Here is an 18417-nt window from a genome sequence, read left to right on the forward strand (position 1 = left end):
CAGAGTGTTGTTCTTTATTTACTGTTCTGATTTTAGAGTTTTTAATACTTGGAACCAGATTGTGTTCATTTTCATGGTTCACAGCAACACAATACTGATAATATTAATAATAATAGTAATAATAATGACTCTGAAAATACACTATACTTTTCTCCCTCCCCAGCTTCCTCCCTGGGGGAATCCTTTGATTGTTTCCTGTCTGGAATTCCCCTGTTTTCAGAGTGTTGCTCTTTATTTACTGTCCCGATTTCAAAGATTATATTGTTCTGTTTTATTATACCACAGTAATTATTATATATTATATTTATAATCTTATATTATTTGCTTTGAACTGGATTATATGAGGCCCCTTCTACACAACTGTATAAAATCCACATTGAACTGGATTATATGGCAATGTGGACTCAAGATAGTCCAGTTCAAAGCAGATACTGTGGATTATCTACCTTGGTATTCTGGGTTATATAGCTGTGTGAAAAGGCCTTGAATCTACACTGCCATATAATCCAGTTCAAGTCAGATAATCTGTATTTTATAGGCAGTGTGGAAGAGGCCTAAGTGAACCCTCAGCCATTGTGGCTGAGAGGGTTGCTAGGACACAAAGTGAGCGAGGCCTAAAGGGGCAGGAACTACCCTTCAAACTGACAGCCAGGGGGAGAACAGCTCTTCCTCGTCCTCTGTAATTTGGATTTTTCTAGGTTTTTTATTGAAAGAAATAGATTGGATGACTGTCTTTTGTGGCCAAATTTGGCGTGATTTGGTTCAGTGGTTTTGTTTTTTTTACTCCATGGGAAAAAGCACATTACATTTTTATATATATAGAATGGGGAATAATAATACAGTAAAGTCTCACTTCTCCAACATAAACGGGCCGGCAGAACGTTGGATAAGCGAATATGTTGGATAATAAGGAGGAATTAACGAGTAATGCTATGTAGTAATTACTGTATTTGCGAATTTAGCACCAAAACATCACAATGTATTGAAAACATTGAGTACAAAAACATTGACTACTTAAAGGCAGACTGTGTTGGATAATCCAGAATGTTGGATAAGCGAATGTTGGATATTCATTCCGCAGTATTGATACACTGTAGGATTTTGCCATTTATAGAAGGGAAACCCTTTTTACTATATCATTATATATAAAGGGGAATAATAATAATAATAATATATTCATTTTATAGTGCTGATGCACCCTAGAATTATGTCATTTTATACAAGGGAAACCCCTTTTACGTTGTTATATATAATGGGAAACAATAATAACAATAAATCCCTTCTACAGTGTTGATGCACCCTAGGATTTTGCCATTTTATACAAGGGAAACACTTTTTAGCATGTTGTTATATATAAAGGGGAATAATAATAATATTCCTTCTACAATGCTAATGCACTCTAGGATTTTGCCATTTTATACAAGGTAAACCCTTTTTACTATGTCGTTATATATAAAGGGGGATAATAATAATAATAATATTCCTGGGTTGCTGTTAGTTTTCTGGGCTGAATGGCCATGTTCCAGAAGCATTCTCACCTGACGTTTGGCCCAGTGATTCCAGCCATGAAAGCCTTCGACAACACTTGTGTTTAAAGTTTCTTCTCATTTCCAAGATATCCCATTATACACATATATGTAGCCATTATGTGTGTATAGATCTATATACAATAGAGTCTTGCTTATCCAACATAAACGGGTCGAAAGAATGTTGGATAAGCAATAATGTTGGATAATAAGGAGGCATAAAAGAAAAACCTATTAAACATCAAATTACGTTGTGATTTTATAAATTAAGCACCAAAACATCATGTTTTACAACAAATTGACAGAAAAAGTAGTTCAATACACGTTAATGTTATGTAGTAATAATTGTATTTATGAATTTTGCACCAAAATATCGCAATGTATTGAAAACATTGACTACAAAAACATTTACTAAAAGGCAGACTGTGTTGGATAATACAGAACGTTGAATAAGCAAAGGTTGAACAATACTCTACTGTATTCCAAAATATCGGGGGGGGGGGGGGGGGACACCATAAACTTAAGTGGCAGAGGGGGGAAAGGAAAGGGTCTGAGGCTGTTAGGAATTGTGGGAGTTGTAGTCCAAAACACCCGAACGGCCGAAGTTTGCCTGAGCCTGGTACAGAATCATAGACTTGGGATATCCCCTAGACCCACCCAGTCCAATCCCATTGCACCATGCAGGAACACTCAACCAAAGCTTTCCCAGCAGATGGCCATCCAGCCTCTGCTGACAAACCACACAGCTGAGCCGCTCTGCTTCCTTCCTTGCCTTACCTGTACTGCCAGGCCTTGGTGGCGGCGCTTCCCCTGCTGAGGCCGCTGCTACTGCTGCTACTGCTGGCGGTGCTGGCCTTGCTGGGGCAGTTCTGGGCCAGGGGGCCCGCCTCCGTCCTGCCCTCGCTGCTCTCCGAGGCCTTCATGGCGGGGGCTGGGAGAGGCGGGGAGGCTTGTGCCACGGGAGGGACCGCGGCGAGAGCCTCCCCACTCTGCATGGCGAGGGGCTGCTCACTCACCGAGGGGCCTTGGCTAAGGGGGACAGGAGGGAGGAGGAAGAGGGGGGGACAGGCATGTCTTCTCTCCTCCTCCCGACCGAGCAGCTTTGCGGAGTTGCCCTGGACGTGAAACACACAGGCGACCACCTTTTCCCCGCTCTCAGCCACAGCCCGCACTGAGGCGAGGGGAAGGAACGGGGCGGCCTCCAATGCCGCCGCCGGCACAACCTCCACCCCTTCCGGGTCAGCCTCGCCTCTTCCGCGCCATGCCCGTCCGTCTCCTCATCTCTCTCGCTCTCTCTCTTTCTCATTCCGGCCTTCTTCCGCTGAGGCAAGCGAGCCGGACCCGCCATCTTTGCTACGGGCAATGGCAGGGGAGAAGAATAGTGCGCATGCGCGAGGGAAGAAGTCTACCCGCCTCCAATACAGTAGAGTCTGTCTCACTTATCCAACATAAACGGGCCGGCAGAATGTTGGATAAGCGAATATGTTGGATAATAAGGAGGGATTAAGGAAAAGCCTATTAAACATCAAATTAGGATATGATTTTACAAATTAAGCACCAAAACATCATGTTATACTACAAATTTGATAGAAAAAGTAGTTCAATACGCAGTAATGTTATGTAGTAATTACTGTATTACGAATTTAGCACCAAAATATCACTATGTATTGAAAACATTGACTACAAAAATGCGTTGGATAATCCAGAACGTTGGATAAGCGAGTGTTGGATAAGTGAGACTCTACTTTCATTTCAGAAGCCTCCAGTGGCGCGACAGGTTAAACCCTTGTGCTGACAGGACTGGTGACAAGTCGCAGGTTCGAATCCGGAGAGCTCCCTCTGTCAGCTTCAGTTCCCCATGCAGGGACATGAGAGAAGCCTCCCAATTCATAGAATCATAGAATAGTAGAGTTGGAAGAGACCTCATGGGCCATCCAATCCAACCCCCTGCAAGAAGCAGGCAATCGCATTCAAAGCACCCCCGACAGATGACCATCCAGCCTCTGCTTAAAAGCCTCCAAATAAGGAGCCTCCACCACACTCCGGGGCAGAGAGTTCCATTGCTGAACAGCTCTCACAGCCAGGAAGATCTTCCTGATGTTCAGGAAGAACATCACACCAGAAACGACTTGCAGTTTCTCAAGTCTCTCCTGACACAAAAAGTAATAATAATAATTCAGAAGCCAGAGGAATAAAGATAAAGATCCACCCAGAGGAAAAGTGAACTGAACTACCTAAACTGGGCTCTACAGGCCAATGGAGACTCCAGTATTGACATCATTAGAGCTGCAAGCCAAGAACAAGCCACAAGATCCGCCTGGAGGAAAAGTGTTCTTATCCTACATCAAGGGAACCACTGACCGCATAGGGAAACTGATGAAGAAACATGATCTACAAACTATCTACAGACCCACCAAGAAGATCCAACAAATGCTACGTTCAGCGAAGGACAAGAGGGATCCCCTCTCTCAACTCCACAGGAGTCTACCGTATACCATGCAGCTGTGGACAAGTCTACATAGGGACCACCAAACATGAATCAAGGAACATGAAAGACACCATAGATTAATCCATCCAGAGAAGTCAGCTATAGCAGAGCAATTGATGGACCAACCTGGACACAGCATATTATTTGAGAAGACAGAAATGCTGGACCACTCTCACAACCACCATGTCAGACTACACAGGGAAGCCATTGCAATCCACAAGCAGGTGGACAATCCCAATGAAACCATGAAAATGAACACAATCTGGAGTACCAGTATTTAAAAAACTCTAAAATCAGGACAGTAAATAAAGAGGAACACTCTGAAAACAGGGGAATTCCAGACATGAAACAATCAGGACCAGCTAACACCTCCCAACAAAGGATTCCCCAGGCAGGAAGCAGCCAGGCTTTGAAGCTGTAAGGCCATTCAGTGCTAATCAAGGTGGCCAGATGCAGCATTCACTCTTGCCTCAGGCAGACAAGAGTTCTTTCTCCCACCCTGGACCTTCTACAGATATATAAACCCTCTTGACTAGTTTCCAGCAGACCTCACACACCTCTGAGGATGTCTGCTATAGATGTGGGCAAAACGTCAGGAAATAATGCTTCTGGAACATGGCCATGCAGCCCAGAAAGATCACAGCAGTCCAGTGATTGCGGCCACGAAAGCCTTAGACGACACATTTCAGAAACATTTCAAACACTTCTATGAATAAAATAGGACCAAAGAAACGCGTGCATGTCAAGCCACATAAACCTCCAATAAATTAATTTTAAAAATAGAGGTTTTTTAAACCTCTATGAAAGAAACAGGGCAAAGGGGAAAATATAGGTAGATATATACATCTCCTTCTTTTTCTTCAGTGTTTATCCTGCTTGATGGCAGGGTCCACTTTATTGGTTTGTTGGCGCCATTTCACCCTGTTGTGTGCCTTTTCAGGGTATATGCCAGCAGTCTTCAGGTCATTGCTCAACGTGTCCAGCCAGAAATGAGAAACAAAATAGCATGGACTATCCTAATGTTAGTATTGGATGATGTCTCGACACTTCAGGATCTTGCCTAGTCCCTTCATAGGCCCCTTCTACACTGCCATATAAAATTCAGATTATCTCCTTTGGACTGGGTTACATGGCAGTGTAGACACATATAATCCAGTTCAAAGCAGATAATGTGGATTATCTGTTTATTCTGGATTATATGCCAGTGTAGAAGGGGCATACTTCCTCTTCTGTCCTAGTTTTCTGATTTCTTAATTTCATTCTCCCTTCTGATTAATGACTGAACCAAAGCATGTAAAATTCTGAACTATTTCAGTGTCTTCATCGTTTACTTTAAAGTGATGTCAGTCATCTGGGATTATTATTTTTTGTTTTCTTTATGTTCAGGTGTCAATCTCCCTTTGCACTTTTCCCCCTGACTTTAGTCATCATTCCAGGTCTTTGCTATTTTCTGCTAGTCGTGTGGTGTCATCTGCACATCTAGAAAGGCTGGTGTTCCTTCAGTTTTTGTCTCCTTTTTCGCAGTCTAATCCTGCTCTACATAGGATGTGTTCTGCATAAAAGTTAAACAGAGAGAAGAAATGCAGCCTTGTCTGAACCCTTTGCCAATTGGAAACCATTTGCTTTCTTCGTATTCTGCCTTAATAGTAGCCTCATGACCTGAGTACAGGTTATGCATCAGGATAATCAAGGTCTATTGCTATCTAAATAGATGTTTGGATGCATTATATTTAGTGGTGGATGTTTGGATGGATTATATTTACCAGTGAATCGTTGTTTTATATTGACTGTGTATTCTGATGCCATTTTTAAACATTCTGCTGCTTCATTATTATACATTATTTATATTATATAAATAAAACAAAATCATGGCTGTTTACAATGAAAAGATGAGTTATAAATCTAATAAATTAATAAAATCTGTCCTGGGACTCTCACATGCATTTGACTGGTTTCTTTACAAACCAGTATTAAGCTGAGGAAACAATCCCTTTATATTGCCCTGGAATTGCGAGTCTGCAAGTTCTGCAGCTTAGCGGTTTAACCCGCTGTGCCACTGTACCTCCCTATATAGGATTTTGTTATTCATCTTTCTGATGTAATAGAGAGGCTAGCCTTTCTGTTCTTTCTGTAGATGAATCTGCATACTCATTTGGAATTACTGACTTAAAACAAGCAAGATTTCAGACCAACATGATCTACTTTGCTGTGTGTTTATTATTTTAGTACTGAGCCCATCAGCTGGAGTCTGATGCCAAAATCTTACAGGTTGAATTCAAAACCTCTATTCATTGGAATTTGTGTACTAGCATCAAGGGTAACCCATGGTTTGAGCAGGAAGGATGCCTTGTGGCAAAATGATGGGATAAGGCACCACACTGCATGGACCAGGAATCAGAAGTAGAGCTACCAGTCCTTCCATACCAAAGAGGGGGAAATGTAGATAATTCTCTATCTAGGTTCCCCTCCCCATTTTGGGGCAGTACACTTTAAGAGGCAGGGAGTCATTTTGCCAGTGCTGTGGCTAATTATGAACATAAAGTACATCTCTGGGGCAGTTTACTCAGAAATGTATTTTATGTGGATAATTGCCGTAATCTCAAGATAATTGAAATAAAGACCCTTTTGTAAGGGATCACAACTGAAGACTCTTGAGTCTTGACAGGGGAAGGAAAATTTCACTGATGATTCTGAAACCTGCTCTTTGGTGGATGTGAACATTAAGACTTTATTATTATCTTTTCATTTATAAAAGCTAACATTTCCTATGTATGGTAACCTATTCTAAATTAGTCCTCTTTAAAGTTTTAGCATGAAACATGAAAGGACTATGTATACATGTACATGTGTTTTTTTTACTCATGAAGGTAATCAGTTATTCACTGAGGGATCAATATAATATACCGTAGTTATTTCTTAGCATAGATGTATAGAGTGGCCTTAGGCGCCTTTGATTCTAGTCCCATTGCTAAGTGCAGGATCTCCAGATAAAGGATCCACAGGAGGTAGCAGTCCAACTTCTTTTAAAGACATCCAGGGGCCATCTACATTGTAAAATTAATGCAGTTTGATATCACTTTACCATGCTATGGAATCATGGGAGTTGTAGTTTTACAAGGTCTTTAACATTCTCTGCCAAAGAGTACTAGTGTATCACCAAACTATAACTCCTACTATTTCGTAGGATTGAATCATAGCAATAAAGGGGTCAAACTGCATTATTTCTATAGTGTAAATGCACTCCCAGAGAAGGAGATCTCATTAACTAGGCAGTTGATTAGATACAGCATCTGTCTTTGCTAACAGGCCATATTAAAATAGTTCTGTTATAGCTATGGTCTTTATTTTATGCTTTTCCAGAATGGATACTTAGGCAAAACAAGAAAAAATGAATTATATTTTTTACATCAGAAATACTTTTAAAACAAAATGATAGAGACATTAATTTTATTTAGGTACTGTTGCCTCCCAGTGATCAATCTGAATATTACACGTGAAAGCATGGAAGCAGATCTAGCATCAAACACATTTTTCTTGTTTTTTGTAAAGGTGTTAAGAAAGCATGGTCTACATTACCTTTAATGCTACCACATCAGAACATGCAGAATTGATGCAAATTTTCATATTGCTGCACATACATCACCATAATCATCAACAACAACAACAGTAATAACAATATCTGATATTAGTTGAGAGTTTGTGGTTTGCTGATGTCCTGAAACATCACAAATTGAGATGTTTACAGGACCAGAATACATGGTAACTTGACACAGCTTTTTATGATGTTTTATAATGCTGTTCTTTTATACAGTTTCATATTCTTGCTCTTTTATATTGTTGCCTTTTTGCACATTGTATTTATGTGTGTGAATGAGAATGATCTATAGTCTAGGTATGAATAAACAGACATACCTAACTTAACATCTTCAGTTTTTTAAAAAATGTATTACATTAACTAGATGCTCAAATGTTTTGCCCCCTGCAGTGGTTCTGATCTAAAATTGTTGAAAGAGGAGGGATAGGACATAATGAGAAGCAGTTACAGATTAGGAGCCCTTCCACACAGTCATAAAACCCAGAATATCAAGGCAGAAAATCCCACATTATCTGCTTTGAACTGCGTTATCAGAGTCCACACTGACATAGATCCCAGTTCAAAGAAAAAAATGTGGGATTTTATTCGGCTGTATGTAAGGGGCCTAGGTGGCATGTCTGTTTTGGTTCCAGTTCGAATCTCGGGGCCTCGCAAAAGTGGTAGGAAGAAGATATACAAATAAGAATACTAGCAGTTAAGTGACATCCAAAAAAACTTCAGCATATTATAAAAGTTAAAAGTTATAACAAGATGACATTAAAGAATTCTTAGGAAAAACATTTCCCAAGATTTCTGATACACATAAATTACTAACATAAACTTGCAGTCAACGCCCTATAATCAATTAATCAGTAAATGCTTGTTTGAATTTTTAAAAAATAGCTATTGATATATGAAGAACAAGGAGGAAAAGAGGATAATGGATACAATTTTTCCTCTTCATCAAAAATTCAGATTAATCATGGCCTAGTGTCTAAATTGGATCTGCATCTACAGTATTTGTCTTAGATTAATAACACTTTTGTATTATTCCTTTTCTACACAGAAAACTTGCTTGTGTAAAAAATACAGTAATAGCAAATTGACCATCATTTAGGAGCTTGAGAAATTTAAGAAGCTGCCTTATATTGAGTCTATTGTCTAGATCAGTGGTCCCCAACCTTTTTTTGACCAGGGACCATTATCCAACATTAGTATCAAAAGGGTTATGAATCAGTTTCTGGTCAACTTTAGATTCAGTTTGGTTATTTGGGGGTGTTGATTCAGAAAATTGCATTGGATAGACCACATTAGCTCTAGTTTCTGATACAGAACATATGCCACCCAGTAATTGCCATCTGCTCACCCACAGAAAACCATATTTAATAATCTAGAGTTGATGTGGTCTATCCAATGCAATTTTCTGAATCAGCACCGCAAATAACACTAGCAACAGGCCTAAAAATGAAGACACCCAAGCACCCATGCTTCCAGGCACCACATGGAATGGCTCCACTCGGGGAGGGAGGAGGAGGAGAAGCAGAAGTCAGAAGGCTTATTATCACACCTTATGTGGGTAGTCAGTCTCTCCCCTCCGAATATCCCCATTGCCTCAGCACTATAAAAGGGTTTCGTGAGACCAGTCACTCTTGTTGCAACAGTGTAGTCAGGGGCAGTTCAACTGGTAGGCAAACTACGCGGTTGCTGAAGGTGCCATCCTCTGGGGGGCACAGTTGAGGTGCCTCCAAGTGCCCTAAGGCTAATGAGCAGCTTCTTTTTTGTCTCTCCCCCCTCTTTTCCCCCTCACCTTCCCCCTCCCGCCGAGAGGAGGAGGAGGAAGAATAGGTGGAGGCTGGGTTATCTGAGTCCACACTACCCTATATCCCAGTTCAATGTTTGGTGCTAAATTCTCAAATAAGTAATTCCTACATAACATTACCATGTTTTGAACTGCTTTTTCTGTTGATTTGTTGTAAAATATGATGTTTTGGTGCTTAATTTGTAAAATCATAATGTAATTTGATGTTTAATAGGCTTTTCCTTAATCCCTCCTTATTATCCAACATTTTCGCTTATCCAATGCTTTTATTTTTCAGTGATTGGTTTGGGGGAGGGGGGCACCAAAATTCTGTTCGCTTACACTTTAAAATTACCTAGAGCCGGCCCTGAGTGTAGTAATAGTGAGGCCATGGACCATATTTTAGTTCTTGGGGATCACTAGTGGTTCTCAGATCACAGGTTGGGAGTCTAGCCCATTGTTGTCAGCTTTTGACTGCAGTGGTTCTCCACTGTCTGATAGGTTTCTTTTCTTGCTATAATTGGAGATGCAATGGATTAAGCCTTGGAGCTTCTGTCTGCAAAACATATCTGGACATCAGTCTTTGTCCCCATCAACACGGACCATTTCATGCAGTTCAAAGCTACCATCAAACTGTCAACATCCAAGGAAGTGTTTGAAAGAAAGCTCTTAATTTGTACCAGTGCTCTGTGCTTTGTGTAATCACCATCAAAACCACAAACTGGTTCCAGGATTTCCTATGGAATTGTCAGCACAGCAAAAGCCTCTCACAAGGATGGTAAAAACTGGAGCTGACAGAGGGAGCTCATCCACGCTCTCCCCGGGTTAGATTCGAACCGGCAACCTTCAGGTCAGCAACTCAGCCTTGAAATTATCAGTCCTGCCAGCAAAAGGTTTCGCCCATTGTGCCACCGGGGACTCCTCATCCACACTGAAAATGATCAATTATCCACATTGATAATTTAATGCCGTTTCAAACTGAAAGTGGTTCTCTCATGTCCCTCTCCATGCGGGGACATGAGAGAAGCCTCCCACAAGGATGATAAAAACATCAGAACATCCAGGTGTCCCCTGGGCAAGGTCCTTACAGATGGCCAATTGTCTCACACCAAAAGCGACTTGCAATTTCTCAAGTTGATCCTGACACAAAAATAAAAATTAGGGTGGATGAGGCTTCCAGGTACACTTGCAGAAAAATAGACTAGCAAGAACCATCTCAAATGACAGTCTATGTATGACTCATATACAATTTAATTGTTTTCCACATAAAATCTACAGAGCAGCTAGGCTCTTGCTTTTGGGTATCTCTGAATGCCTAAGACTTCTAGCAAATGTGTTGCCCTTGATCTACAAGGCTGCCTGTGCAACTATTCAGCAATCAGTTTGAAGGTGATTTCAAAAAGGAAGATTTTTTTCATCATGCAAATTGTATTCTTCATGCTTGATACTTAGATTCTATCTTTGCCTATTTGTATCAGTGCTTTCATATTAATAATTGTGTCAAATGGGCTGAGATCATTCCGTTTCCCCAAACAGCATGACCTCCTACTTCCTACAAGCAATTTTTCTATTGTCCCTGCTTGGATTTTTTTTTGTATATTGGTTCCCATGGCAACAGTAGGCTCTCTACATCTGACACAAGCCGCCCACCTTCTTGCTTAATTTCAGTTCCTGGTGTTTAATTGTGTTTTTGATACTCCAGAATTAGGTTGTGAAAGAAGCACACTTCTAATAAGGCAGAGTTATGTTTCCCTGGAGCCAAGGACTGAGAAGAATAGCAATGAAGTCCTGCTTAGTGCACCATAGCTGTCTGGGGGTGCATCTACAAGGTGCCAAACTCATAAATGTGTCAAACTCAGTTTCACCGAGGGCCATATCAGCCTTATGGTTGCCTTCAAAGGGACGTTGGATGGAGATTTCATGGTTACAGAGGGCCAACCGTAACCGTTTTACATTGAGGTCTGTGCTCTTTAGTTTTTACCCAGTTTGGGCCCCCAGATGTTATTGAACAACAACTCCTATCTCTTTTAATTATCCTCCATGCAAACTGGGGATAATGGGAATTGCAACCCAGCAGTACCTGTGGTTCTGAGGTTGGGAAAAGTGAAAGGGCATTTTAAAGTCTACTAGTCTTGTGTCCAAATCCAAACCCCACTCTCCGGATTAAACAGAACAAAGGGCAGCCTTCCAGATGTTATTGTATCATAGCTCCCATCATGATGTCTAATGGTGAGTAATGCAGGGATTGTATTCCAGTGGAGGGCCACATAAATGGCATGATGGGCCTTGAGTCTGAAATACATGCTATAGAATTAACGCAGTTTGACACTACATCAACTGTCATGGCTCAATGGTATGGAATCCTGGGAGTTGTATCAGGTCTTGAGCCTCCTCTGCCAAAGAGCGCTGGTGCCTCATCAAACTAAAACTCTTACGATTCCATAGCATTCAGCCATGGCAGTTAAAGTGGTGTCAACCCATTTTAATTCTACAGCGTCAATGTACCTTTAGTAACTGCAAAGAAAGAACTGAGCCATAGGACTATCTGATTGAAAACTAAAGACAGCTCCTGTGCTTCTAACGCAATGGTTCCCAATCCGTGGTCCGTGGACCACCAACGGTCCGCAAGAACTAAAATATGGTCCACGGCCTCACCATTACTACAACACAGCCCAATCAAAACAATTTTTTCTTGGTGTCTTTGTTTTTAGGCCTGTTCCTGGGGTTATTTGGGGTGCTGATTCAGAAAATTGCATTGGATAGACCACATCAGCGCTAGATTATTAAATATGGTCTTCTGTGGGCGAGCAGATGGTGACTACTGGATGGCATATGTTCTGTATCAGAAACTAGAGCTGGCATAATCTATCCAATGCATTTTTCAGAATCAGCACCTCAAATAACCAAACCGAATCTAAAGTAGACCAAAAACAGATTCGTAACCCTTTTGGTACTAATGTTGGAGAATGGTCCCTGATCAAAAAAAAGGTTAGGAACCACTGTTCTAACGATTTAGAAGAGGGAATTTCAACAGCCTTTTCTTGTCACACAATTAGATAACAAGCAGCACCTGCTGAAATTCCCTCTTCTACACAACCATGAAAGGTACAACATCTATCTCCAGTTTGCACTCTGGAAACCCTACTAACCCAAGTAAATAGGTTACACTGGAGGACACCCTGGGTAAGGGTTTCCTCTGGGAAATGATGTTGACCATACACTTATGCTAGAGGTCCTAGAGATTCCTAGAGAGGACATATTCATCAAATCCACAAAAGTTAATTATACAAATGTGGAGGTCCGACTGTACTGTCACTTCAGCACTGTATCACCTTTGGTTTCAAAGTGCTCAATAGAAACATTGGTCACTTAAATTTGTACAAGGTGAAAACCATAAGTGTTATGGTTGAGCCTTATGGCTCCAATACTGGGAGACGTGGTCGTAAGACTCCTCGAGAGTCAGACTCTCTTGAGGAGCGAGAAAGGAAACGGCTGCGGGACATATTTGCAGAATCAACTGACGGAGACTCCTTTGAGGGTTTTACTGAGAGAATGGAGGAAGAGGTGGTTAGCTCAGAGGAGGATGACATGGAATGGACTCGTGTGAGGGAGGATTTGGGTGTTCCTGGTAATGATAGCATGGGAAGCGACTGGCGGGTTGCAGGATCGGACCCGTGGACGAGCTGGAGGGATGGAACGGGATCCACAGCTGGGGATGCTGTGGGGCGTAGTCAAAGATGTTTTAGCTCTGATGAGGATGATGATGATGAGGCACCTGGAATTAGGGTAATAGCTGATAGCGATGAGGAGTTGTAACTGGCATAAAATGGGGTCTTGAATCCAGGGCTAATTGCGTTGGGCAAGGTAATCTGGACGAACGCTTGGGCTCTTGTTGGGAATTTCCTGAAGACGGGTGTGTTTCGTTTGCTGAATACCTTGGACCTCCGTCGTCTTCTTGACGGACATTATTTACCTACTCGGAATTGACGCTGGACTGGCTGACTGACTGACTGACTGACTGACTGAGACCTTGGACTACCCTTTCTTTGGCTATCGGTGGAATTCGTGGAACCTAAGACGTCTGCACCTGGCTATCGACCTCGGACCGGATTGGGACCCCGCTGACCGCTGCAACCCTGATTGATGTATTTGGACCCGGAGTTCGCCCGCTGCACGGAGGAGTAACAACTTAGTTACTCAACCACAGCTGTTGAGTAGCAGAGAGGAATCTGCTGCCAGTATTTATGTTTTGTTGAATCTTTGTTTACCAGCTTTTGTTTGTTTAAAGTGCCAGGCTGAAGTAAGCATTTTTGGTTTAACCCGGATTAAACTCCTGTTTAATCCGGTTTATCTTTTGAACCGTTTTGAGTGACTTTTCATATTGAAGGCGAGTGTTTGCCTAGCTCTTTGTTTTTTATGAGCATTTTTTGGTTCTGTATCTTTAATAAACTGTGTTGAATCTTATCTGGTGGCGTTCTGTCCCTGACAATAAGGATGTCAGAAAGCCTTCCTATTTCAGTCTGTTTTGACTCCCCCAACCTTTTCCAAAAATAACAAGCTAAATAAGCCTTCACAAACAGGCATGACATGATAGAGGTTGCCACCCCTTGTTGTTTCTCTCTGACATTTGGCCATTAAGTTCACCCGCCTCTGAATTTAAGGTAGAACAATTGGAGGGGTTTATTTTGTGTCAGGAGTGACTTGAGAAACTGCAAGTTGCTTCTGGTGTGAGAGAATTGGCTGTCTGTAAGGACATTACCCAGGAGATGCCCGGATGTTTTGATGTTTTACCATCCTGGTGAGAGGCTTCTCTCATGTCCCCGCATGAGGAGCTGGAGATGACAGACGGGAGATCATCCACGCTTTCCCCAGACTCAAACTGACAACCTTCAAGTCAGCAGCCCTGCTTGCCCAAGGGCTTGACCTATTGCAAACTAGGGGCTCCAACAACTGGAGGTAATAATAGTTGACAGAAAGGTCCTCCATCATTCAAACTAATCCTTTACTTTTAACCTTACTGGGGCTGGAGCTACACTGCCCTAAATCCCAGCATCTGACCCCAGATTATCTGCTTATCCTATATTATTTGGGAGTGTAGACTCAAGCCTCTTCTATACTGCCATATAACCCAGAATATCATAGCAGATAATCCACATTATCTGCTCTGAGCTGGATTATATGAGTCTACACTGCCATATAATCCAGTTCAAAGCAGATAATCTGGCAGTGTAGAAGGGCCCTCAGTTCTCTATTGGGGTGCATCTACACTGTCAAATGAATGTATCTTGACACCACTTTAACTGTTGTGGCTCAATGCTATGTAATCCTGGCATTTGTAGTTTGGTAAGGCACCTGTTCACTTTGGCAGAGAAGGCCAAAACCTTATAAAACTACAACTCCCAGGATTCCATAGCATTGTGCCATGACAGTTCAAGATGTGTTAAACTGAACTGATTCTACAGTGTAGATGCACTCTTTGCCTCCTTCTGGGACTGGCCTTGTCATTTTGCTCTACATTGGACCTTGTACTGAAAGATTAACATGACAAGTCTTGTGCAACCTCTTTATAATCTTACCTACCCTTCTGCAAGCAAAGAATCCTAACTGATAAAAATTCAATGGATTAGCCCAAACTCAGGGTTATTGTTTATACTGTGGTCCAGATATGTGATTAGAGTACATGACTAACATTATCTTTAGGTCTTACAATTAGTATTCCCTTTAACTTGCAAAGCTGAGCACATGCACTCAGATTCAGAGTATTTTCCAATCTATGAAGTCATATCTCAGAATCTCAGCATCTGTATACAGTCCTCCAGATTATGTTTTGAAAGTTCTTGGATCACAATGGCTCTGCTAATACCCTTGGAATGAAAATGCTTGCCACTGAAACTCATACAGCCGTAAAGACTACACTCAGAACTTATTTTCTCTCACATTTCAGATGAACTCAAGTAGAAAGATTACCCACTCTCCAGTTACACCGGACTGAAACAGAAACCTCAGATGAAATATCTGCATTATTAGATTAGGGTGAATTGAGTTATTTAGTACCGGCTTGCTTCCACATTTCCCAGAACACAGTCATAAAGGAATAAAGTAAATAGTTCAAGCTCAAGGTAGCATTCGGCAGGGAACCTATGGTCTCTTAAATGTTTTCAACTACAACTTCCATGACATCTCATCTCATTCAGGAGCGAGAGTTACCATGTTTGTGTGAGGACTTTTGAGTTATATTAGGGAAAATTATCCAAACAAAAATACAGCCGAGCATCCAAAAATAAGCACACAGGATACTTATGGTTGAGCATTCAGCTCACAGCAAGCAGAGCATGAAGTGCCATGTGGCTGCAAATAATTTAGAGTTGAGGAGGCAAATATGCAGAGTTCTGTCTTTAAAATCAGAAAAGTCTAGACTGCCAGATAATGTGGGATAAGCAGATAAGCTGGAGCCAAGTGCTGGGATTTAGAGCAGTGTAGCTCCTGCCCCAGTAAGGTGACCCCATGAATCACATAAGGGTTTTCTTAGGCAAGGACTACTCAGAAGGGGCTTTGCCAGTTCCTTGCTCTGAGGCTGGATCTACACTGTCCTATATCCCAGGATCTATGGAGCCATGGTGGCACACCGGGTTAAACCCTTTGTGCCAGCTGAACTGCTGACCTAAAGGTTGAGTTGCTGACCTGAAGGTTGCCAGTTCAAATCCATGAGACGGGGCGAGCTCTCATCTGTCAGCTCTAGCTTGTAGGGACATAAGAGAAGCCTCCCAGCAGGATGGTAACACATTTGGGCATCCCATGGGCAACGTCTCAGTAGACTGCCAATTCTCTCACACCAGAAGCAACTTGCAGTATGTTCTTAAATTGCTTCTGACAGGATTTTAAAAATCCCAGGATTGATCCCAGATTACACTATGTAACACCATTTTTGTTCCTGGGTTATAAATGTCATTCCTAATTGGTTCTGTCATAAAAACATGGGAAAAGTTTATTAAAGTACTTTTTTACAAAATAAATCTGAAAAAACCTGCAAAAACTTTGTTTTTGTGGGACATCCTGCAGCACATTTTGCTATAGTTTTTCAATGAATACCTCACGGAGTCTCAACCAATTCAACATAGTTTGCAGCAGCCACAAAAAAGCATTTCTGGAATATAAGAATGATTTTCAAAGTACCGTACAATTAAACAGGAAATAACACTTTCAAACCAGTACATAATTCCTTTTTCCAAATTTTGTTACATAGTGTAATCTGGGGTCAGATCCTGGGATATCAGGCAGTGTAGATCCACTGGGTTGCTGTGATTTTTCCTGGCTTTATGGCTATGTTCCAGAAGCATTCTCTCCTGAAGTTTCACCCACATGTATGGCAGGCATACTCAGAGGTTGTGAGATGGTTGTAAACTAGGCAAATGGGGTTTATATTTCTGTGGAAAGCAAGACCATAGCCAGAAAAAATTGGGGGTGTGTGTGTGAATTTTTTTAGCGAGTCATGAAGAGTAGTTCCATAACACAAAATAATTTAGTAATCAGGCTACATCAATAAACTTCAGTGGACACTCATTAGGCTTTGGTTAATCAGTTAAAATTTATGAGTAAACCAGGTTTTTTTAAACCTGAAATTTGGGGGGGGGGGGGAATTGAACCCCTAACACCCCCCCCCCCACCACCACCACCACCACCACCATCTTGGCTACAGTCCTGGTGGAAGATCTAGGCTGGGAGAAAGAACTCTTGTCTCTTGGAGGCAGGTGTGAATGTTGCAGTTGGTTTATCCTGGACACAGAATATTATTTGAGAAGACAGAAATGCCGGATCACCCTAACACCACCATGTCACACTACACAGAGAACCCATTTAAATTCACAAGCACGTTGATAATTTCAACAGAAAGGAGGAGGAAACCATGCAAATGAACAAAATATGTCAACCAGTATTAAAATACTCTAAAATCAAGACAGTAAATAAAGAGCAACACTAAAAAAAACAGGGGAATTTGAGAGGGTAAACGATTCGGGCCAGCTAACACCTCCCAACCCTGTGTCCAGAGATTACATGAGATGGGGATCATGACACGAACAAAGGATTCCTCCAGGCAGGAAGCAGCCAGGCATCGAATCTGCAAGGCTATTCAATGCTAATCAAAGTGATCAATTGCACCAGTCACACTTCTCTCACACAGACAAGAGTTCTTTCTCCCACCCTGGACTTTCCAGATATATAAACCCCACTTGCCTAGTTTCCAGCAGACCTCACAGCCTGCCATAGATGTGGGTGAAACCTCAGGAGAGAATGCTTCTGGAACATGGCCATGCAGCCCGGAAAGCTCACAGCAACCCGGTGATTCCGGCCATGAAAGCCTTCGACAACACAGTGTAGATCCAGCCTGAAATAGAGCCTCCTGTATTCCTTGTATTTACTAACCAGGGCTGATCTTGCTTCCTTCCTACAGTTGGATCTGGTGTTTTTAGGGCAGGCATGGGCAAACTTCGGCCCTCCAGGTGTTTTGGACTCCAACTCCCACAATTCCTAACAGCCTACCGGCTGTTAGGAATTGTGGGAGTTGGAGTCCAAAACACCTGGAGGGCCGAAGTTTGCGCATGCCTGTTTTAGGGTGTTTAGGTTCCAAAGGTCTTCCTTACCTGCTGCTTCTCCACTCGCGTTCGTTCACACCTTCCTTCGCTCTGCCAGGGTTTCTCCAAGCCCCAGGCTCGTGGAAAACACACCTCAACGGGAAGGCGTTGCTCTTCGAAGTTCGCCTCCCGGTTCTTGCCCCGCCTCTTGGTGCCCCAAAGGACTCCTTAGGAGACGGATCATCCACGCCCACTTCCACACACCCCTTGTTCGACTCGGGAGGGTTCTTGAGCGCGATCTTCTCCCATTGGTATTTGTAGGGCAGGTCGGGGAGCCTCACGCCTTTGCTCTCTTTCTCTCTCTCTCTGTCCCTAGGCGCTGCAGGAGGCTCGGCTGGTCCGGAGCCACCAGCAAGATGCCTCCGAAGAAAGTCTGCATCATCGGGGCGGGGAACTGGTGA

General features: G+C 42.2%; 2 protein-coding genes across 4 annotated transcripts in view; one reads left to right on the forward strand and one right to left on the reverse strand.

Moving 5' to 3' along the window:
- The window catches only part of osbpl11 (oxysterol binding protein like 11), a 72232-nt gene extending 69434 nt beyond the window's left edge, over positions 1-2798 (reverse strand). Inside the window, exon 1 of the mRNA XM_003214879.4 lies at positions 2304-2798. Coding sequence (XP_003214927.2) covers positions 2304-2521 — 218 coding nt within the window. The 5' untranslated portion in view covers positions 2522-2798. The remainder of the gene's footprint in view (positions 1-2303) is intronic.
- Positions 1-18417, forward strand: part of LOC100556166 (glycerol-3-phosphate dehydrogenase 1-like protein) — a 56226-nt gene that overhangs the window by 18726 nt on the left and 19083 nt on the right. For all 3 annotated transcript variants that reach the window (XM_062974073.1, XM_062974135.1, XM_062974200.1), the window contains one exon: positions 18333-18413. In XM_062974073.1, the coding sequence (XP_062830143.1) occupies positions 18373-18413 (41 nt within the window). In that variant the 5' untranslated portion in view covers positions 18333-18372. The remainder of the gene's footprint in view (positions 1-18332; positions 18414-18417) is intronic.

This window comes from Anolis carolinensis, chromosome 1 (assembly GCF_035594765.1).
Source record: "Anolis carolinensis isolate JA03-04 chromosome 1, rAnoCar3.1.pri, whole genome shotgun sequence".
Taxonomy (NCBI): domain Eukaryota; kingdom Metazoa; phylum Chordata; class Lepidosauria; order Squamata; family Dactyloidae; genus Anolis; species Anolis carolinensis.